General features: G+C 39.9%; 1 protein-coding gene across 1 annotated transcript in view; it reads right to left on the minus strand.

The window, feature by feature from the left end:
- The window catches only part of LOC126471758 (nuclear pore complex protein Nup133), a 126,443-nt gene that overhangs the window by 14,892 nt on the left and 86,794 nt on the right, over positions 1-24,757 (minus strand). Inside the window, exons 17-20 of the mRNA XM_050099886.1 lie at positions 14,263-14,396; positions 13,941-14,177; positions 8,716-8,910; positions 4,778-4,881 (exon numbers count right to left, since the gene is read on the minus strand). Coding sequence (XP_049955843.1) covers positions 4,778-4,881; positions 8,716-8,910; positions 13,941-14,177; positions 14,263-14,396 — 670 coding nt within the window. The remainder of the gene's footprint in view (positions 1-4,777; positions 4,882-8,715; positions 8,911-13,940; positions 14,178-14,262; positions 14,397-24,757) is intronic.

Below are 24,757 nucleotides of genomic sequence, written 5' to 3' on the forward strand. Positions count from 1 at the left end.
ACAGATTATGAGAAGAAACAAGACTCAAACCTTTAATTTCCTGTAGGACAAATAGTGAAGTGGACAGATTTTACCTTGATTTGAGTGAGGCTTTAGTGTCAGCTAATGTGCCATGGAATGTGCTAAAGAATACTTTTTTTTAAGAGCTTATTGGAGAGCATCAATGGCTGCAGTATATCAAGTGAATCATCAACACGCAAAAATGATTTGTACAAGTGTATGAAAAGGCTATTGCTTATACACAGATATCAGTGGCCATTTGGCTTCCAGTCAATGAGACCACTGACAGTTGTGGCAGATTTATAGCAAATTTTGTGGTGGGAAAATTAGATTAAACTGCACCATGGACACTCCACCTACTCCTGTATTAGTACATGGAGAAGATGAATCACAATACTGTAGTCGGCAATGTCAGGGATACCCTACACATTCTATGTCCAGGAGAAGATAGGGGAGAGTAATTTTGTGGTGCTGGTGACTGACTGTGCTGCCAATATGTTACAAGTGGAGCAAGACTGAAAGGATGCTATCCCAGTATGAACCATTGCACCCACGGTACACACTGTCTAACAGAGGTAGTCTGAAATAATTTTCCTGAGGTTAACAATATAATTTTCTCTGTTAAGAAAGTATTTCTCAAAGCTCATACCCACATTCACCCCTTTAACAAAACAGCAACAACCATTATTCTTCCACCTGAATCCACACTTACATATCAGCACACCTGGCTCCTGGCAGCTTTCCATTGTGCTAAACATTATCAGTAAGTCAAAGAGGAAGTAGACATATTTGACTAGTAAATGAGCTTTCCTAGAAAAATTTAAGACAGACCTTAAGAATAACAACAATGCTGCATTCTTGGCATTTGTAAGAGCTCTCTTCCCATATCTACATGTTGCGATTCAACACCTAAAGCTACACCATGCATCACTAAATTACGGAATATTCTTTTGAGGAATCCTGGCTTTGAAGATAAGGAGAAAATGTCTGCCACTATACAAGGGGAAAAATTCAAAGTCAACTGTATTGGGGGGAGGAGGGGGGGGGGGGGGGCATGATCAAGTGCACCTAAATATGCACCACTGACCTATTGTACTGTATAGAGAACTTCCCCACCTTAAAAAATTCACTGAGAGACAACAGAAGACGTTTCACTTTACAAACATTAGATATGTTATGAAAAATTTCTTGTTAGTTGTAGCATTAGGTCACATATTGTGGTCATACTTATGCACGCAACTGAATGTGGTTTTTATATTGTGTCAGGTGAAAAGAATTTTTCAGTAAAAGACTTTTCATAAAAATGTTATAAAAATATATACGCATTTTTTTCAAGTGTCAATATAAGGAATAGTTAACTGCTTATTTTCCAAAAGTACTACAATAACTGCTCCAAAATTACAATAAATTGTGTGTTAGTACCAGTTTTCATTATATTTTTCATTAGAGCTCCATAAAGCCTAAAATAGTTTGTTTAGATCTATAAAGGGCTATAATCTAAAAATACGGGCTCAACTGACAACATCAATAGGTTTCTCATTACAGCTAATTTTTCCCTCCTGATACTATGTTTGCAACTTTTCAGAAGGATTAAATCTGCCACTTGGTACAATACTGACATATGTTCCCCTCTTCCCTTCATTTGATTAAACACACTTTAATGTCAACTTTTTTCACTATCAGTTTCATTCATAGGTCAGTCTACCTATTTCAAGAGTGATTCTCCCTCAGGGCACCACCCTAAAACGTCTGCTGAAGCTAGGGTTTTTTTTTTTTTTTTTCCTCTCTTCTGCTATTCTCCCATGGAGACGATCGTAGAGATGCTGGATGTAGTCCTGTGGAACGGCTTGCCATGCCATTTCCACCTGGCGCCTCAGTTGGACCAGCGTTCGTGCTGGACGTGCAGACCGCGTGAGACGACGCTTCATCCAGTCCCAAACATGCTCAATGGGGGACAGATCCGGAGATCTTGCTGGCCAGGGTAGTTGACTTACACCTTCTAGAGCACGTTGGGTGGCACGGCATACATGCGGACGGGCATTGTCCTGTTGGAACAGCAAGTTCCCTTGCCGGTCTAGGAATGGTAGAACGATGGGTTCGATGACGGTTTGGATGTACCGTGCACTATTCAGTGTCCCCTCGACGATCACCAGTGGTGTACGGTCAGTGTAGGAGATCGCTCCCCACACCATGATGCCGGGTGTTGGCCCTGTGTGCCTCGGTCGTATGCAGTCCTGATTGTGGCGCTCACCTGCACGGAGCCAAACACGCATACGACCATCATTGGCACCAAGGCAGAAGCGACTCTCATCGTTGAAGACGACACGTCTCCATTTGTCCCTCCATTCACGCCTGTCGCGACACCACTGGAGGCGGGCTGCACGATGTTGGGGCGTGAGCGGAAGACGGCCTAACGGTGTGCGGGACCGTAGCCCAGCTTCATGGAGACGGTTGCGAATGGTCCTCGCCGATACCCCAGGAGCAACAGTGTCCCTAATTTGCTGGGAAGTGGCGGTGCGGTCCCCTACGGCACTGCGTAGGATCCTACGGTCTTGGCGTGCATCCGTGCGTCGCTGCGGTCCGGTCCCAGGTCGACGGGCACGTGCACCTTCAGCCGACCACTGGCGACAACATCGATGTACTGTGGAGACCTCACGCCCCACGTGTTGAGCAATTCGGCGGTACGTCCACCCGGCCTCCCGCATGCCCACTATACGCCCTCGCTCAAAGTCCGTCAACTGCACATACGGTTCACGTCCACGCTGTCGCGGCATGCTACCAGTGTTAAAGACTGCGATGGAGCTCCGTATGCCACGGCAAACTGGCTGACACTGACGGCGGCGGTGCACAAATGCTGCGCAGCTAGCGCCATTCGACGGCCAACACCGCGGTTCCTGGTGTGTCCGCTGTGCCGTGCGTGTGATCATTGCTTGTACAGCCCTCTCGCAGTGTCCGGAGCAAGTATGGTGGGTCTGACACACCGGTGTCAATGTGTTCATTTTTCCATTTCCAGGAGTGTACAATAGGGCCCAAAAACTTTACTTCTCGAACTGGGATTTGGACAACTTCATGGTAATTCTTTGTGAATACATTCTGATTTCTGACTTATCTAGTGTATTACAATCCTCTTCCCAAAATATAGGATTTTATGGCTACATCATATATTTAATATCACTTAAACTTTTCTCAAAATCTGACAATCCACAGTACAACAATTAGTAAAATTTCTAGGTGCTATTCCAAGTAAATTTCCTGTGGAGAATCTTATTTTCAATCCGACTTAGAAGTTTTATGTTGACCTTGATACCCACACTGGATATAGCAATGCTACTTAACTAAAAAAACATCTCCGACTAGATTCTAAGATAAAATCAATGACAGGAGTTTGGGATTTGTTCATCAATTAGAAATCAACCGGGAGAAACATGATAGATTGACCGATATCATTTCTCTGTCTTAGATCTGCCAGTAAAATAATACAATTATGGATTTGTTAACTTTCAGTAATAGAACTTTTGAAATGAGGTGCTACAGAAGAATGTTCAAGATTAGATGGGTAGATCATGTAACTAATGAGGAGGTACTCAATAGAATTGGGGAGAAAAGAAATTTGTGGCACAGACTGACTAAAGGAAGGGATAGGTTGATAAGATATATTTGAAACATCAAGGGATCACCAATTTAGTACTGGAGGGAAGAGTGTGTGTGTGTGTGTGTGTGTGTGTGTGTGTGTGTGTGTGTGTGTGGGGCGGGGGGTTGCAGTTATACAAAGATGGAGAGTCTTGCACAGGATGGAAAGTTGCATCACACCAGTCTTTGGACTGAAGACCACAACAACATTTTTGTTTCTTCACCAGTTTCCACAATTTTCTTTACCTGAATGCATATTTTGATTGACTACTGTGTGGTGTCAGATAATTTATTAATTAGGTTTCTATGAAGTCTTTCCCAATCAACATATTTCCATACTTTCATGGCTGTTCCCCATTAAACCTGCAAATGCCTTAAACTGCATGCTGATACAATATGTTTCAAGCCTTTTGTGATGATTAGGGATAAACTCATTGTGCAATTACTTTTAACTTAATATAACAATAACAAATTTCTAATCTTTCCAATAAATTTTAATTGTGATGGTATATGTGCTTATGAATTCCTTCAGCTGTGCTCTGCATCAGAAATAAACACACCAGTAACTCAACACCCAAGTGTGAAAATTTGTTGGCAATGGCATTAGCAACCATCAAGTTCTCCCATGCTTTCAATAGATAGCATTCGAAATAGGCCAATTTGATGCAAGAACTACAGTATCACTTTAAATAAGATTAAGTTTCTCATGAATTCATTGATGCATCTCAGAATCGAATGATGTATCAATATAACGAACAAATCTGCTCCAGTATCCACTCTGTTTATGCTTGATACTTCCCATACTAAATACACAAATAAAGCACTTCACACTTGTCAAAGTGATGGGTAGAAGCAAGTGCTGGTTACTAGAAGTGAACTCTACAATGCAAAGGGAGTGTAGTCTCTTTTTGCCATCTTATTATGTTTTGAAACAATAATTTTTGGTGTAGTTGGTATGAAGCATCTAAGAGATTTATGTATACCAATACAAAGTATCAGAAGATCCATTAGTACATAATATATAACTTAATCTATGAACGTAGCTACACATTTCAATATTTCTATTCAAACACAGCTAACGTTGACTGTGCTAACACTATATAATTGCAAGAAAAAGTAAAGTTAGTTATGCAAGAGAAATATTTACCTTAATTCACTCTTTTCAAATTCATCAGGAATGTAATCAAGTAAGTCCAGGGCCTTTTTAAAGTCATATTCTTGTATCATATGATTCTCTTCACTTATGTACAACTGAAATGAAAAAAGGCTTCTTAGAAAGCAAAACAAAAATCAGAAAATTTACTTATGAAAGATCATAAAATTATGAAGCCATCAAAAACCTTTTCTAGCTGCAATCAATGATTGTTCACCCATCCTCTTTCTTATGTGTGTCACAACTTGTTTACTTTTAAACTTGATCACTGTTTCAGTGTTTTCCTATTCGTCAATGACAATATTTTTTTATACATCAAATCTCAAAAAGGATAACACAGTTCTGAACAAATGTTAGTATTACAAAATTCAGTGGCAAGAATGTATGTTCAGTATAAATGAAACATGATGGCAACTGACCGAAGTATTTATAGATATCTTAGATTTGATGGAATTTCACACTTTCTACAGAATGTTCAGTTTAAAAAAATCTACTGACATGATGGATCTATCAGACACTTGTACATCTTTAATCAGCAAAATATAACAACACGTCCCACAAGGTACTTGTCACTCTAACATATTATTATATATAAAAACAAAGATGAGGTGACTTACCGAACAAAAGCGCTGGCAGGTCGATAGACACACAAACAAACACAAACACACACACAAAATTCAAGCTTTCGCAACAAACTGTTGCCTCATCCTTCCATTATATTAACATATTATTATTACTCATATTGGAAGAATGAGACTGTGATGCAAATATAACTGTATTTTCATGATGCAGTGATGTGTATCATTAGGGACCAGAAAATGTAGCATCTATTTTTGACAAAATATGCATCTTTTTTTGTTCGCAAATGATCAGACACAAATTTAAAAGTTTGTTACGCTACATTTTTTTCATCTTTTTCTTCCAAAATGGTCTTTATTTTCATTGTTTTGCTGTATTCAAGCATTCAAAAATGATTGTTCCGTGGAAAAGCAGCAGTAGTATTCACCAGTGAACTGAATGTGTCTCCAATTTAAGGTGTTTCTGGACATTATTTTTCTTTACCTGTCCGATTCGATGATTACAAAATCTGCAGACCATTAATGTCGACTTTCGTGGGCATTCATACTCTGTGCAACCCATGCTGGACGATGCTTCAGATAGAACTGACAAGGCCGTTAGCGTAGGAGTAGAACTGAACGTCTGGTAACACTATTTTAACACTGAAGGAAGAATTTCAGCACAAGCGAAAAATGTTACAGAGAAGTGCAGAGTACAGGCACTATTGGCTTAGTGATAGATGGCCATAAGTGTAAACAAGCTAGAATTTGGACCACCAATGGGGAGAGGAACGGTATGGGGAAACAAGTCCCATCTCCCTTTCACTGGGCAGCAGCCTACAGCAGAACCGATACACTGTCACAGGGATTGTCGATCCCTTCTGGTGTGGTAAGGATTTAATCGAAATCTGTGATGGACCAGGATTAGTCACTTCACTTATTTCAGAATAGCAAAACAACGATCAACATACAACACAAAGCATGGGGGGAGGGGGACAGCTTCCGTGCAATCGCTTGTTGAAATTAACAGAGCATTGTTAACGAAATAATTCAGGCCCACCCCATAATGGTATTCTATGCAATCAAAGTTCAAAACATCCATCACCTAATTCGCCATGTTTAAAGTGTCCACATTATACAGTCTTTTAAGCTTTAGTTAAAGAAACATACGTGTTTCTCTGTTATAAAATGCTAGGTTCCACACATGAGTATTGAGTTGCATTATGTGGCATGTACCTTAAGTACTCACAACTGGCATGGCACCAATAATTGGTTGCATTGATATCGTCGCCATGTTCATAAATTTTTTATACTGCAAACAGGTTCTTACGCATATTACCTTTCTAAACTGGGTTTCGCCAATACAATACCAATAACTGAAAACTGGCCACACGTTCAATATTTATACACAGAAAATAAGGCTATTTCAAATTAACACTGATAATACAGTTCATCTGGATACAATTCGCTAAGAAATAGCATCTATTAAGTATTTTTGCATTTTTGCACTTCAAGGCAGAATTTCCATCTATTTTGCATTTATCACAAAATGCAAATTTTTCCGGTCTTTATGTATGATGATGCTATGGTACACTATGCGATCAAAAGTATCCGGACACCCCCAAAAACATACGTTTTTCATATTGGGTGCTTTGTGCTGTCACCAGATGTCACGTACTGCACATCAGCAACTTCAGTAGTCAGTAGACATCATGAGAGTGCAGAATGGTGCACTCCGCGGAACTCATGGACTTTGAACATGATCAGGTGATTGGGTGTCACTTGCGTCATACGTCTGTACGCGAGATTTCAGATACCCCTTGTTGTTTTGCATGGCTATCACAGCACAGGCCTATATTGATGTTTTAAGTACCTTCTTGCTTCCCACTGATTAAGAGCAATTCGGGGATAGCAATTGCCCTCTTTCAATACAATCGAGCACCTGTTCATAATGCATGGCCTGTGGCAGAGTGTTTACGCAACAACAACATCCCTGTAATGGATTGGCCATCACAGAGTCCTGACCTGAATCCTATAGAACAACTTTGGGATGTTTTGGAACGCTGACTTTGTGCCAGGCGTCACTGACCGACATCAATACCTCTCCCCAGTGCAGCACTCCGTGAAGAATGGGCTGCCATTCCCCAAGAAACTTTCCAGCACCTGACTGAATGTATGCCTGCAAGAGTGGAAGCTGTCATCAAGGCTAAGGGTGGGCCCACACCATACTGAATTCCAGCATTTCCAATGGAGGGCGCCACGAACTTTTAAGTCATTTTCAGCCAGGTGCCCGAATAGTATTGATCACATAGTGTATATTCTTAGTTTACCCAATGAAAACTGTTTACAGAAATTTCTCAAGGAAACTTTTGGAGCAAAATAAAATACAGAACCATAAACATTCAAAGGAGGGCATATGAGCTGTGGTCTTTTTCTGAGATGAACTGCACTTTCATCTTACCAATGAACAAAGGCTAAATTGTGCAGAGGTTACAAATGATATAACCGCTTTTATATTTGTAGGATAAAATATGTTAGCAACTGTTCTTTATTTGCCAGGCTGGTATCACAAAGGTAGGTGCGCACACGTGTGTGTGTGTGTGTGTGTGTGTGTGTGTGTGTGTTTCTTCTTTTGCCGGAAAAGACCAAAAATGTCAAACAATAACAGCTTGTAAGAATATCTATCAGCTTCAACATTTGGTAGGAAGCCCATGAGATCCTCTAGTAAATGTAATTGAATTATTATCTTTTCCTCCAATATTCATAAACTTTTGTCACATTTACTTGCTGTATGCTTCGAGATAAGTAATAGAAACAGTCAATCTTTTTGCCTGTATTACAAAGGAGCTTATTTGCTACAAACTAATTCTACGCAGGGTCAATCGATTAAAAGTTATTTCATACAGATCAGAAATGTTGTGATGTTTGTTAAATAAAATCGAATCACCAATATAACAGATGACAGAAATTAAACAATGGCTTTGATAAAGCTAACCACTCAATGTTTAGCTGAGGCACTGAGGAGCTGACAGACACACAAACAAGACTGAAACATTGCAATCACTCAATGTGTCAACTATATGGTGAATGGTTGGTTGCCTTTAACTCTTCTGCTGTTTGTATTCCACCACGGACTTTCCTGTAGTTTATTAAAGATGATGGTGTGCTACACAAGGCATCAAATTATTGATACTCACCATAAAAATGACAGGTCACAGGAGATAAGTCCATGAATCAACTATACTAAGTTCATCTACTAATACAGATTTAGCATTATAGTGAACTGCTATTTATGGATGTCCAAAATAGACTAATAAAACACAAGGTAAGGGGAATGGTCTAGTAAAACATCTCATAACAATAATAATTACTCACCCTTATAATTTCAGCTGGAGTAAGAACTTTCTGCTTTTTGTAATCAAATCCCAGGGCAGTGAAAACGGTTTCTGGTAAATCTTCTTGGTGTGCAATTAAAGTCAAGTCATCATCAATTGATCTTAATTCCTTGTTTTCTTCTGTGGGTTGCCTACCAGCTGCCAAATGTGCAAGTTTTGAAAGTGACAGCATAGACTGAGGGGAAAAAATTAAATATGGTCATGTATTACAGGCAACTGATAGATCTAAAACACAAAAACATTAAAATCATATCATAAAAGCAAAATAAACGCCAATGTTCTGTTGTGATAAAATGCCAAAAATGTGCTCACATTATCCACCTTTCCAAAAACCAAATGACTTTGAATATGGACTTATTTTCATTACAACGAAATGGAATCTGCAATAAAATTATAACTAGGAGAAATAAAGATTTTTGTGTCTCGGGTCATCATATTTGTGTGTTCAATGTCACAAAACAAGGATGGGAACTATCAAAGCCAAGCAGCTAAATAAATTCTGAGGCCCATTAAATGTACGAGAAGTAGAGTTATCACTAGTGTGTGAGTGAGAATGTAGTCAAAGGAAGGACTCCACTGTTGTGGCAATTAATTTGTGTAATGACATGTATTCTTGAAAAGGAATAGTGCCACTATCGACAGCAAGAACCAATGGTTTACAATGTGCTTAACTTTAGAACTGCACCTGGGTCACTTGTGACCCACTTCTTAATAGTTTCGTTTGTCATTCTTTTGCATTATTACCTAGAGTGCTGAAATTCTTTGACCTCTTATGAAATAAGGTAATTTGCAATGCTTAATTTTACATTTTGTGGAAAAACCTTAGAAGAGAAATATGAAGATTCACCTAGAATGGCAGACAGGTCAGTTCTGACACCTCTGCTGCAGCCGCTATAACAATCGCATTTTTCGTGTAGCTTCATGTTTATTGTTAGGCTGTGTTTGGTAAGTAGTTGCAGAACTCTTTCATCTCACTGCCTGATATTTCTGTTTTCCAGCAGGGGAGGAGTGGGAAAGCAGGTTACAACATGTCTGACCATGTATGGAAGTACTGCGCAGCCAGCGCTTTATCTCGCGAAATACGGTTTTTGCTGTTCATTCTAACTGTGTAAATAAACATAGAAATTTATTACGACCAAACATCTATGTACAGAAGAGGACATTATAAGTGCGCTGAATGAGATTTTGGATCATGAATCTGAGGGCCAGCCACTGGATTCTTCATCTGAAAAGAATTACACCACCACCTGTCGTTCTAGACTTTTCGTCAGAAGATGATTATACTTGTCACGATGTTCTACTGAATACTGATGAGGACATTGTGGTCAACGAAATGACCAGGGTTGTGGACTATTTCAATTAACTTCAGGTAGAGATATTGTAGCACCAGATGGAAGACCTGAAAAGTGGGAGTTACAGATGACTGTTCAGCTGGCAGATGTGGACAACAGAATATTTTCAAAGACTATACAGGACCATCTCCATGTGCAAACCAAAACATTAGTGAGACCCATTACAGTGCTTGGCATCTTATGATCACGGACAAATTTCAAATCACACTGTACAATGCACTGAGACTGAAGCATGTCAAGTATTGGGTACAGATGATTGGACTATGAACTTTGAACTGGAAGCTGTTATAGCTATATTGTATGTCTGTAGTGCTATAGGAGTGAAGAGCTTAGAACTAGACACCTTGCAGTCAACGGTGTGGGGAAATAATTTTGTGAAGTCAACAAATGCTCATAACTGATTTAGAGAGATCATGCATTATTTCATATTTAACATTAGATCCACAAGATCAGAACGACTGAAAGAAAAGAAACCTGGTATGAGTTCATATAACAATTGACGAACAGCTTTTTCCTTTAAAGTGCCGTTGCAGGTGCACACATTTCATGGCCTGAAAACCAGACAAATAGGCTCAAAAGTACTGGATGGCAACAGATACAGACTCCAAATATAGTGTGAATACTTTCTCTTATCTAAGAAAGGACGGCACTAGGCTGATTAATGAGTGCCTTGGTGATTTTGTTGTGAAGAAACAGACGCAACCTTACCTCAATAAAGGAAAACATGTCACATGTGACAATTTTTTCACCACAGTGGGCACCATAGTTTGATCTCACAAGGAAATTCCAGTCAGTACCAAGAAATATCACACTTACAGTTTACCAGGGAAAGTGCAACAAAATGTCCCAATTCTCAGCACTATGCATCTTTACGTTAGAACTGGAGTTGAAAAAGAGGCCAGATATAGTTACATTTTCTAATGGCTCTACATATGGAGTGGATATGGTACACCAAATGGCTTGCAAATACCCTGTCAATGCACCAACAAGTAATTGGCCTGATCACACATTTTACAGCTTGTTGGATTTGGCTGGGACAAATGTCTGGTTCTTGATCCATTATAGATGGTTTTTGAAAGCCTGCGACTGTGAAAACAATAGATTTGTTTATAAATAAATCTTCTGCTACCAGTCACGATTTTTATTTATTGTACTTTTTGCACGACACATTTCGCGAAATGATTCCCATTTTCAAGTGCGTTTTTTGTGTGTATTAAGCCATTTCTATTGATGTTGTCAATGTGTATGTGTGTGTGCCTGCTTCATTTTGTCGACTTTTACTACAGTATATAAGAAATGTGTGATGTTTTGGTTGGGTATCGATTGTTTTGGTGAAGTTAGTGGCTAAATTTAGAAGAATTTGTACATTTGTGCAGAGTCTCACACACACTAAACATCACACACAACTTGTACACTTTACACATCAAAAATGTCTTATATAAACAAGATAGTTACAAAGATCTTCTTACAGGTAGTCCACAGAGATAACATTGTACATCATCCACACATTATGATACGCTTTTGAACAGAGGTCATTTATCTTAACAGTTTGGCTCAAATTACTTACATCCATTTTACAATTGTGCTTATTTCTATGTTTTACTATTTTTATTTAAGTATTCTATCAAAACATCTGAAGAAATTCACTGATTCACTTTCAAGTTTTTCATTTAATATTTTACCTTCATATTTTCTGTAATGTGAATACATCTCTAGTTCTTCTAGCAAATCCAGTTTATGTCCTTTAATTAGTCGATGGAGTACTTTGACATTTTGCCCTTTTTTTCCAAGTGGGTGTCCTGTATTACATATGTGTGTTGCTATTGCTGACATAGTGTGTTTGTTGTGTGTGTAGGCTTTAGTGTGCTCTGTGTACCTGGTGTTGAAATTTCGGCCTGTTTGTCCTAGGTAGAACATGGAGCATTCCTGAAATGTTACCTTGTATATTCCAGAGTCTGAATATGGATCATGATTACACATTATATTATGTTTTAGTTTTTGTTGTTTATTAGATGTAGAAAACCCAATTTTTACTTTGTGATTTTTGAAAATATTTGCAATCTGCTGTGATACATTGTCTATGTATGGAATACTAGATATACATTTGTTTTTCTCTTTTTCTTCTGTGGTGCAGTTTGCACCTGGGTCATTGTTGGTAGTTGAATCCCTGCCAGCAGACATAGCTCAGTTGTTCCAGAACAGGACAATTCTGGGTGATTTTGGGGTTGGGGATGGGGGCTTTGCAGCTGGTTCTAGGGATGACGAGAGAATAAGGGGTGTGTTAGGATACGGGGTGGGAAATCTGACTGGATTCAGGAGAACGATTCTATGATATGCCTTAGGATTCAAGTAGGGTTTGGACATTATACTGGACTTCTAGAATGGGATCACTATGGCAGGGCTTTTTTGTGGAGGATTCAACATTTGGCACATGTTTTCTATCTAATAATCACTGCCATTTATCATGACGCTGATGGAATCTCTGTCTGCAAGGAGGATGATTAAACGAGTGTCTGTCTTTAGGTTGTGGATGGCTGATCTTTCTTCTGTTCAGAGATTTGTGTAGCATGCAGCTATCACCACCCACTGCACAAACATTCTGTTCTGAGGAACTTGGTGGACTGAGAAGAAGGCATTTCAGGCACTGAAATGAAAGAAGTGAGCCATTTATGGAAAGTATTCAAGGACAATGGTTACAACAACTGATAGATTTTGGAAGTCATCTCTCTGAAGACATGTAAACAGAGAAGTCTTGTTTCGTACAGATTATGCACACTAACAGATACTTGTAGCAAACTCAAAAATAGAGGGAAATTATTTCCAACACAGATAACTTACAAAGCTGTTGAAAGCAACAACTAACTGGAACACAATGTGACAGTTATAATACATGCTGAATACAATATTATGCCATAGCAGTAGACTTTTTAAGAGGTATGTTTACATTGCAACAGTAAACTTTTAAAAACTTCCTTAGAACGAACTGATCAATAAGTGGAGAAAGGTGTAAATATTACACTAATTATGTAACTATCAGCACTGAATTTAAGGAGAAATGATTTTTCAAACAATCAAAATTTGTATAATTCACAACTGTAAATCAGAATAATTCATTTACTACAAAATACTTCATGCACAACAATGCTGAGCTCTCAAAAATATATTTTCAGTCAGATGTACACTGAAATTATGGGGATGATTGTCTGAATGAGGATACTATTGCCAAAATTTGTAGAAAGCACAAATTTTGTTTACACCTGGCAAGATAGCGTGTCAACACCAATGCTCTTCTGTTATCTCTAATTCATAAATTTCTGTTGAAAATGTAGTGTCTCCAGTGAGACAATCATCTAAAAACTGAAAGTTAATTGATTCAAAGCTTAAACTTGCTAAATTCCACAGAAAGACTGGTTGTCACTCACTTTGACAACTCTCAGGTGATATAGGCACATTTCCTCACTGTCCTTACGTAACAGCAGCTGCTACATAATACAGTTCGTACTTTGAAGAAACCAAGTTTGTATTTATTTTTCATAAACATCTATGTAAAACTACACCATAATTTTATCATAGTTTGTAAAAGCCTCTAACTTTTAAGAATGTTATGATGTATAGTTGATAATTATTGGTAGTGAAAAAATTATTGTGAGAGAAAAGTGGAAGTATTCTAAAAACACTGGAAAGTTTAAAAATGCAATAGCGAGGAACTAAATGTGCAAATTATATAATAATGATCTCCAATAAAGCAGTTCTATATTAAATATTTAAATCAAATAAACGTACTAAATACGTCAGATAATGCTGTGTCTCTCATTAAACCAACTGAATACATGTACTGCTTTATGAATGATACCTTTTTTCTGCAGAGAAGTTCAGTTTCTTCCTTTGCAAGATGATGTAATGTTTGGCTGGCATCATTGAATTCATTACTAAAAACACTAGCTATCCATGACAAATGAGGATACTTTGTCAAAAATTCTGTCAATGAATGCTGCTGGTCAGGGGACAGCTTGCGCATCTTGAAGTATTCCAGCAATTTGCCTTGTTTATTCTCACGGATGTACCAATTAAAAAGGAAATGGGAGAACTTCTAAACAAAAAAAAAAAATGTGAATTTAGTTCAGTTAGTTGGTATCATCATACATTTATTAGTTTTAAATTATTTAATATCATACCTGGTCTGCAAATTTCTTCGTATATTGTTCCAGACGTTCTTGATTTTCTGTTGATTCACAAATTTCAATTAAGATTTGAAAATCACAGTATTTTTCTGCTAGAATGGCTGCCCTTTCATATTCTTCCATTATCACTGTAATAAAAAAGTAATGATTCAATTTAGAAAACACGTCACGGAGCAATATCTTGACTAATATTTTCGATGATATTGCAATATGGCAACATTCACGATGCATTTAAGCTTGTATGTAACCAAAAAAACTGAAGAACACAATTGTGGAATTGTGATAATGGAAAGTCCCGGTCAAATGTGAATAACTTAAAGAGTAAAGGTAATAATTTGTGTCGTTGAAAGGCACACAGACAAGAGTGAAAACTTTACAAGCTTCTGGATGAATTCTTTTTTGAGGCAGTCTATATAGCATTATGTAAGGTATCCGATTTGGCTGGGTGCATTTTACAGGGTGTATACGTGGACGAGGAAAAAAATTCCCGGAATTTTCCCGGATTTCCCAGTTAAAAATACAGTTTCTCCCGGATGAAAATACACTTTTTCCGTGTTAAGCAACATATACTTTTCCTTGGAACTGTGAAACATCTCAATCCTTTCAATAGTTGTGGTTTTATACACCGGCGTAGAATTTCCCGGCACTTTAGAAAACGAAACTCAGGGGAAAAAACATGTTTTGGAAAGATGTCTGATGTGCAGCAACATGTACACTATATATTTTCATATTAGGAAAGTATAAATTTGAATTCCACCAAACACTGCATGTTACTTTCCAAAGGGTTGAAATCGAGATTGCGATGCAGTTTTGTAAGCCAGTCATAGCTCATGTCAAGCAATGTTGACAGCCGATGGCAGCGGATATTCAGAGCATAGGACACATGATGTAATCAGCCAATCACAACATCACTGTTAAGTAGTGAAAACACACAAATAGGAAAAGGTAATGATTTAAATTAATATACACAGTCTCTAAGATTATTAAGCTGCAAGGGAAGCTCAGCTTTCACACATAATGTTGATCTTTTTTGCGCGTGTTACACTTTAAGATACATCACACAAATGTGCCAGTAAAATTTTTGACGACGACATAAATGTTGGTCTGGGCTCGAAAATATTTGAAATGGTCGTCCTAAAAGATTTGATTTTTGAATGAGAATCAAACGCTCTGTGATTTATGAAATTCATCAGACATTCGCGCACAGAGTTCTTCTTGTGTAAAAGGAAATTTACTTTACTTGAAAGTAAAATTTTTCCAACAACCATTCAGAATATTTTCCTGCGACTTGTTAGAAATAGATTCGTTTCAGCACTTGGGTCAGATGACAGGCATCGCCACGCTTGCACAGCTACGATGATGCAGGAAGCCCGTACATTCGTACGTATAAAACATTAAAAGACTTTACATTATGTTATATAAGAATCAAGACATTAGAGCAGGGCCGGCCAAACGCTGCACAGTGTGCAGACGTGCGGAAGTGCTGCACAAGTGCGCACGTGTGCGACAGCGACATCTGTTATTAGACATGTGACCTAAATGAACGGCGGTGGCTCCTCTTCCCTGTTTATGTGGTACAAGCAAGAACGCAACATACCCAGTTTCGTTTACCCCTGGTGACCGTAACCTTAACAGAGAAGTACTGAGAAATGCCAGGTACTGTGAAAAAGCAAAGAACGGAAGATCTATGTTCTCAGTCGTTTCGATCAAGCATCAGTAATGAAAATCTCCCGCAACTGCTTGCATTTGTCAATGAGTCGTGCTTTTGTGCGCGATATTAACTATATCATTTCTCATGACCAGTGATAAACGTATTTGGATTTATTCCTTTCATAATTAAAAATTATTGTTTACTAACTGTGCATTATTGCATCATCCTGCTCCATGTTACATTATTATAAGGAAAATTGGTCATTAAACCTGTGGCAGCGGTATTTTTCATGTCTGGTGCAAAGTGAGATCAAAAGCGCGCAAGAGTTTTTTTTTGGTCATGTGTTGTTTTTTATCTTTGCCGTAAGACTATAGGATCTCCTAGTTTTTGTTACTTCTCTGTTGTTTTTAGTTTTCTTCTCATTGTGAGTTTTCACGAATAAATATTTTTTCGTTAACTCATTATACCGGACGGGTATGCAATTATTTGTCATAGGCAAGTCGCCTACATAATTGGTGACCTTCGATTAAGGAACTTTAAATCTTTCGTTAGCTACGTCGAACATTAACTGCAAAAGCAATGAACGATGACGGCAAACGATACGGTTCGATAACGGAAGAAATTCATAGGCTTCAGAATGAGATAGAAACTTTACAGTTGCATATTTCGAAAGATATGAACTTAAAGCATATACCGGACCAAAGGAATGACGTTGGTTCAACAACCATGGCAGCACAACCACAGCAAGTAACAGCAACGGAAGTAGCCGCTGGTTTCAACGCTTCACCAACTCAACGGTTGCAATTACGGGCACCCCCATTCATGCCTTCTCAGCCACACACATGGTTCGCGGTAATCGAAAATATATTTCTACAACAAAGAATATTCAGTGATCACGAGAAGTTCACCTTGGTGATAAGTAATTTGGACCATCAGACCTCGGTTTTGATATCTGACATTATAGTGAACCCGCCTGCTGAAGGAGCATACTGTAGACTGAAAGAAGAATTAATTTCTCGGTGTGTGAAATCAGTCGACATCAGAGTCAAACAAGTACTGTACCAAGAGAAACGGGGAGATAGGACCCCGTCAGAATACTGGCGTCATTTACGCAGCCTGGTAGATAGATCGAAAGTCTCTGATAGACTGTTACTCCACGTATGGCAACAACAGCTACCAATGCAAGTAAGAACTACACTAGCTATATACGATGAAAGATCAGTTCACAAACTGCTGCTCGCTGCAGACAGAATCTACGAGACGCACGAGCCTACTGCAACAGTCGCAATGACGTCGACAGATGCCACGTACGGTAACTACCATTACCAGCACGACCAAACTGATGATATAGCAGTAAACTGTGCCACGGTCGCAACGCGACAAACAACAAAAAGTTCAAACGAAATTAGAGATTTAAAAACTGCAATAGAGGATTTGCGAGCGCAACTACGCACGCTACAACGACCACAAGTTATCTTTAAGCGCAAGAGAGACCGGGCTGGGCGTGAAACATGAAGTCAACAAGAGGATGAGCGTAAGGTGTGTTGGTACCATAAACGTTTTGGGAGAGATGCTACAAGATGTACATCACCATGCACCTACTCAGACAACCAAGGTTTGTACAGAAACAGTGCAGTGTTTTCATGTCAGCAACAACAGTCGTCAATACATATGCCTCCTGCTTCGAAAAGATTGTATGTATCAGACGTACTTACGGGTACAAGGTTTTTGGTGGATACCGGGTCAGACATTAGTTCGCTTCCTGTCAGCCATGCACCACACAACGAAAAAGACATACAGCCACGTTTGAAGGCAGTGAATAACTCGGTGATTAACACGTACAGATGTAAAGTCTGCAAGATTGATGTGGGTTTTTCCAAACAGTTTACCTGGTCTTTTGTGATAGCTGGTATATCAGAACCTATTTTGGGCGCTGATTTTCTGGTACATTTCGAGTTGGCGGTCGACTTACAAGGAAAACATTTGTTAAATCTGACGGACAACAGTGCAATATCAAGCACTAAAGGGCATACAACTTGTGAGAAGCTACAGGCGATTGGCAACTCTGTAGCCGAAGAGCTACATGACGAAGAGACGATTCGGAGATGTTCTGATGGACAGACAAAAGAAAAACATAGTACGGTTCACTATATTCGTACCACGCCAGGACAACCAGTTTCACAACGAGCACGTAGAATCACACCAGAGAGATTGACAGAAACAAAGGCGATATTCGAGGAAATGTTACAAGCGGGAATAATTCGCCGGTCAGACAGTCCGTGGTCTTCACCCCTACACTTAGTATGTATGAAAGATGGATCATGGAGACCGTGTGGGGATTACCGAACATTAAACTCAAGAACCATTCCAGATAGATACCCAGTACCTAATATACAGGACTTCACATGTGCTCTGGCCAGCGCGAAAATTTTTAGCGTCCTCGATTGCAAGAAAGCATACAACCAGATACCAGTGGCTCCAAGAGATGTTCAGAAGACAGCAGTGATTACACCATTTGGATTATTCGAGTTTTTATTTATGCCTTTTGGCCTTAAGAACGCAGCACAGACTTGGCAGCATTTTATCGACGAGGTGATAAAGGGATTAACATTTTGCTTTGCTTATCTTGATGACATTTTGGTTTTCTCTCTGGACAGTCAAACACATGAACAGCATCTGTGTCAACTTCGCAAGCGTCTATCTGATACGGAGTCGTTTTAAACGAAAATAAATGCGTCATGCACAAGAACCAAGTCACTTTCCTCGGCCATACTGTGTCATCAGAAGGTATATTGCCTCTGCCAGAGAAGATCACGGTGATACAGGCCCTTCCGAAACCGACAAACTACCAAGAGCTATGACGATACATGGGATTAATAAATTGTTATAGACGTCACCTACCACCAACGGCTGCAGTGCAAGCACCGCTCACTGATGCACTCAAGGGACACGACGCCAAACGTCGACGAATAGTTAAGTGGACACAAGAAATGGACAAAGCATTTAATGATCTTCAAGCAAAGCAGTGTTGCTCGCTCACCCAGTTCACTACGCACAGCTAGCTATTGCTGTAGACGCGAGCCAGTCAGCAATAGGGGTGGCGCTGCACCAGCGTGTAGAAGGGCAATGGCAACCACTACGGTTTTTCTCTAAAAAGTTACAGACTGCACAACATAAGTGGAGCGCGTATGACAGAGAATTGTTCGCATCATGCACAAGAACCAAGTCACTTTCCTCGGCCATACTGTGTCATCAGAAGGTATATTGCCTCTGCCAGAGAAGATCACGGTGATACAGGCCCTTCCGAAACCGACAAACTACCAAGAGCTACGACGATACATGGGATTAATAAATTTTTATAGACGTCACCTACCACCAACGGCTGCGGTGCAAGCACCACTCACTGATGCACTCAAGGAACACGACGCCAAAGGTCGACGAATACTTAAGTGGACACAAGAAATGGACAAAGCATTTAATGATCTTCAAGCAAAGCAGGGTTGCTCGCTCACCCAGTTCACTACGCACAGCTAGCTATTGCTGTAGACGCGAGCCAGTCAGCAATAGGGGCGGCGCTGCACCAGCGTGTAGAAGGGCAATGGCAACCACTACGGTTTTTCTCTAAAAAGTTACAGACTGCACAACAGAAGTGCAGCGCATATGACAGAGAATTGTTCGCGATCTACGAAGCAATTCGATACTTCCGCCCACAAATAGAGGCTAGACCAGTGACTGTGTTTACAGACCACAAACCCATAACATCGGCTTTTAAAAACACCAGTGATAAATGCTCACCAAGACAGTTCCGTTATATTGAGTTCATAAGTCAGTTCACGACAGATATACGCCATTTAAGAGGCACAGAAAATTTAGTGGCTGACTATTTTTCACGTATTTGCGGGATTTCAAAAATTATAGACTATGATAAACTTGCAGTGGAACAGACTAAGGATGCAGAGCTACGACAGCTGTTAAACGACCCGTCTACAGGTCTGAAGTTCGAGCAAATTCTGGTGCCTAACTCCAAGCGGAAGCTGTGGTGCGACTTTTATCAAGGCAGACCAAGACCATTCATTTCAGAAATATTGCGCAAGACGGCATTCGACAGTGTCCACACACTATCGCACCCAGGAGCCAACGCTACAATAAAGCTGCTGACAGACCGCTATGTGTGGCCTTCTATGAAAAGAGACGCGCGCCTTTGGGTACGTTCCTGCATTCCTTGTCAACAGAGTAAAGTAGGACGACATGTGCGTGCTGATATTGGAGATTTTCAAGGTACCTCTGCTAGATTTGCACACGTTCACGTGGACCTGGTTGGACCTCTCCCACAGTCAGAGGGTTACAGATATTTGTTTACGGCCATAGATAGGTGCACAAGATGGGCAGAAGCAACTCCAACAGTCGATATTTCAGCCGAAACTACTGTTAAGACGTTTCTGTGTACGTGGGTTGCCCGTTTTGGACGCCCCCTTCATGTCACAACTGACCAAGGACGTCAGTTCGAATCTACGTTGCTCCTCGAGCTATCCAAAATGTGCGGTTTCCAACGCCACCACACAACTGCCTATCACCCTGCCAGTAATTGTATGGTCGAACGATGGCACAGAACACTCAAAGCAGCATTGATGTGTCATCAAGAGAGATGGACGGAAGCATTACCACTAGGGTTGTTAGGCCTGTGGACAGCTCACAAACCCGATATTGGTGCATCAGTTGCCGAGATGGTTTACGGCGAGTCGCTATGGATTCCTGCAGATTATTTAGTACCAACCTTACTACCTGGATCAGAGGGCCTCACACACTGGGTGCAACAGCTAAAACGTCACTGCACAAATATACGTTGCCCGCCACCTTCTCGCCATGGTTACCGTAAGGTGTTTGTACACAAAGACTTGTACCATTGCTCTCACGTAATGTTGCGAACAGACTCAGTCAAATCGCCTTTACAACCACCATATACGGGCCCATTTCAGGTGCTGAGTACAAATAAGCATACTGTGGACATAATGTACAATGGTGTTCCGACAAAGGTATCGATTGAACATGTCAAGCCAGCATGGGTTTTACCCTCTCCGACCTGTGACACCACGCCTGTGCATCAACACATGATGGACGCAGAGCATACCAAAACACCGCTCAGTACATCGTCCGAGACAGGTGAATCACCACCACAAACAACAACGTCACCGCCCCCGAGACACCGGACGCACACCAGAGCTGGACGTCGAATAGAATTCAAGTATCAAGATATCCCTGGGGCTCTGCACTCTAAGGGGGGGGGGGGGCTGTGTGGCAGTGGTATTTTTCATGTCTGGTGCAAAGTGAGATCAAAAGTGCGCGAGAGTTTTTTTTGGTCATGTGTTGTTTTTTATCTTTGCCGTAAGACTATAGGATCTCCTAGTTTTTGTTACTTCTCTGTTGTTTTTAGTTTTCTTCTCATTGTGAGTTTTCACGAATAAATATTTTTTCGTTACCTCATTATGCCGGACGGCTATGCAATTATTTGTTGTAGGCAAGTCGCCTACAAACCGATTGTTGTATACTTACATTTAGGGTCTTTTTTTTTAATGTGTGAAGGGCTACGCTCAGCTGAAGTCGATAAAACATAACATTCATCTAATTGTCGGTTATTATGCAGATTTCAGACAGAACTGATGAAAGATATAGCAATAATGGTACAGGTCATCATCGAGAGGTCTGCGGTTGTAATTCTGTTTAGAGGTCAGTGAGACAGAAATTATGTGGGTGTAACTGAGAGCACCGAGAATTAGTTGTAGGAAACCTTGCATTGGTTTAATGTTATTTGAAATCATGACTAAGGTTCGTTGGAAGTCGCTAAGTGCTCTCTTTCTTAAATACTAGATCAAAAACATTACACATATTTACGTACCGTCAGTCAAGCTGCCTTAATAAAAACCAACGGTTGTTAACTGTATTACTTGTCTTACTGGGCTAAACTGTTAACATAAAAGTAGACGTCTCGATGAGTAGACTGTGACAGTATTTTAATTGTTTAATACGGGAAATACCTTCCCATGGTTGGCTTGCAAGCTGTGTAAAGAGCACTAGAATTCGCAGGTACAGAGTACCTCAGGAAGTGGATAAAGCGACATCTGTGCGTAGAACCATGCACTACATGAACGCTGACGGCTGCGGCGTGCACACTGTGCTGCGGCGTGCACACTGTGACCCGGAAGTTGCACATGTGCAGGAGCACCGCACGCGTGCAGAATTTCTGGCCGGCCCTGCATTAGAGGATACTCCAAGAGCAAGGGAATTTTGTGAACCATACTAAAATGCATAATTCAGTTTAAAGTGCACATTCGTATGTCCAGATTCAGATGTAAATTTTCTTGGGAGTACCAGTACCATATTATCTCATGTTTGGTTCTTTATTATGGCATAATGCCATACGTGCTAGAACATGAAAACGCGAACTTGAAATGCAGCGAACAGTTGAAATTAGCCAGTAGTGTGGAATTAAAAACTTCGTTTCAAATAAATTGGCTGCCTCAGCAGAAAAGATTAATAAAATTCAAATTTATTTAACAAACCGACAAAAATAACTTCATTGTTCTTCAAGGTGATTAACTCTTGGCTGTCAGATAGGCGGAAACAAAAGAAAATCTGAAACTAATAACATATTTTAGCCTTCCGTAATTATGTAAATGTAATTTAATTCACTCCCGGTCACAGAAATCATCTTTTTTTTTCTTTCTTTTTAACATGAGAGCAATAAACGAAGACAAAACAGCAAAATCACTTAATGTAAACACGGGTCATGTGGAGACCACCATCTTCCCCACTAAAACTCAGACTGCACTGTCCATCAGGTCCAGACCTACACTATTTCTGAACCAGTATAATACTAGATAGTGGCGCTCCGCCTCCCTCGAGTGTTTGAGGTAGGATGCCAAAAAAAAATCAACTTTTCAAAAATATCTTCATTTTGTAGCACACATCTTTCTGAAGATATATATGTTCGAGGGAACGTAGGACATGTTATTTGGTCTTAAGCGTGCCGAAGTGCAGTGCCACGCCTCTTCACAGAGCATTTTTCCATCACACATCTCTGTATTTCACTGTGTGGAATTCAAACGTGTATATTTTGTAATGGGTGCCATTCAACTATATTCATACCAGTGGAAATTAAAATGTCCTGTGGTGCCTCTCCTGCTCCCAGTCGGCCTCTTAAAAAAATTCTCACAATTAATACTGGATGGGATTATTTGTAACCGGCAGAACAAGAACTCTTCAGAAAATCTGCAGTCTTTACTGCCTAGGAATTTAAGGAGATGGGACCTGGATAAACTGACTAAACCAGAGGTTGTACAGAGTTTCAGGGACAGCATAAGGGAACAATTGACAGGAATGGGGGAAAGAAATACAGTAGAAGATGAATGGGTAGCTCTGAGAGCTGAAATAGTGAAGGCAGCAGAGGATAAAGTAGGCAAAAAGACGAGGACTAGTAGAAATCCTTGAGTAACAGAAGAAATATTGAATTTAATTGATGAAATGAGAAAATATAAAAATGCAGTAAATGAAGCAGGCAAAAAGGAATACAAATGTCTCAAAAATGAGATCAGCAGGAAGTGCAAAATGGCTAAGCAGGAATGGCTAGAGGACAAATGTAAGGATGTAGAGGCTTATCTCACTAGGGGTAAGATAGATACTGCCTACAGGAAAATTAAAGAGACCTTTGGAGAAAAGAGAGCCACTTGTATGAATATCAAGAGCTCAGATGGAAACCCAGTTCTAAGCAAAGAGGGGAAAGCAGAAAGGTGGAAGGAGTATATAGAGGGTCTGTACAAGGGCGATGTACTTGAGGACAATATTATGGAAATGGAAGAGGATGTAAATGAAGATGAAATGGGAGATACGATACTGTGTGAAGAGTTTGACAGAGCACTGAAAGACCTGAGTCGAAACAAGGCCCCGGGAGTAGACAACATTCCATTAGAACTACTGACGGCCTTGGGAGAGCCAGTCCTGACAAAACTCCACCACCCGGTGAGCAAGATGCACAAGACACGCGAAATACCCTCAGACTTCAAGAAGAATATAATAATTCCAATCCCAAAGATAACAGGTGTTGACAGATGTGAAAATTACCGAGCTATCAATTTAATAAGTCACAGCTGCAAAATACTAACGCGAATTATTTACAAACGAATGGAAAAACTGGTAGAAGCCGACCTCGGGGAAGATCAGTTTGGATTCCGTAGAAATGTTGGAACATGTGAGGCAATACTGACCTTACGACTTATCTTAGAAGAAAGATTAAGGAAAGGCAAACCTACATTTCTACCATTTGTAGACTTAGAGAAAGCTTTTGAGAATGTTGACTCGAATACTCTCTTTCAAATTCTAAAGGTGGCAGGGGTAAAATACAGGGAGCGAAAGGCTATTTACAATTTGTACTGAAACCAGATGGCAGTTATAAGAGTCGAGGGGTATGAAAGGGAAGCAGTGGTTGGGAAGGGAGTGAGACAGGGTTGTAGCCTCTCCCCCAATGTTATTCAATCTGTATATTGAGCAAGCAGTAAAGGAAACAAAAGAAAAATTTGGAGTAGGTATTAAAATCCAGGGAGAAGAAATAAAAACTTTGAAGTTCGCCGATGACATTGTAATTCTGTAAGAGACAGCAAAGGACTTGGAAGAGCGGTTGAACGGAATGGACAGTGTCTTGAAAGGAGGATATAAGATGAACATCAACAAAAGCAAAACGAGGATAATGGAATGTAGTCAAATTAAGCCAGGTGATGCTGAGGGAATTAGATTAGGAAATGAGCCACTTAAAGTAGTAAAGGAGTTTTGCTATTTGGGGAGCAAAAT

The sequence above is a fragment of the Schistocerca serialis genome, chromosome 1, assembly GCF_023864345.2.
Source record: "Schistocerca serialis cubense isolate TAMUIC-IGC-003099 chromosome 1, iqSchSeri2.2, whole genome shotgun sequence".
In the NCBI taxonomy this organism is placed as follows: Eukaryota; Metazoa; Arthropoda; class Insecta; order Orthoptera; family Acrididae; genus Schistocerca; species Schistocerca serialis.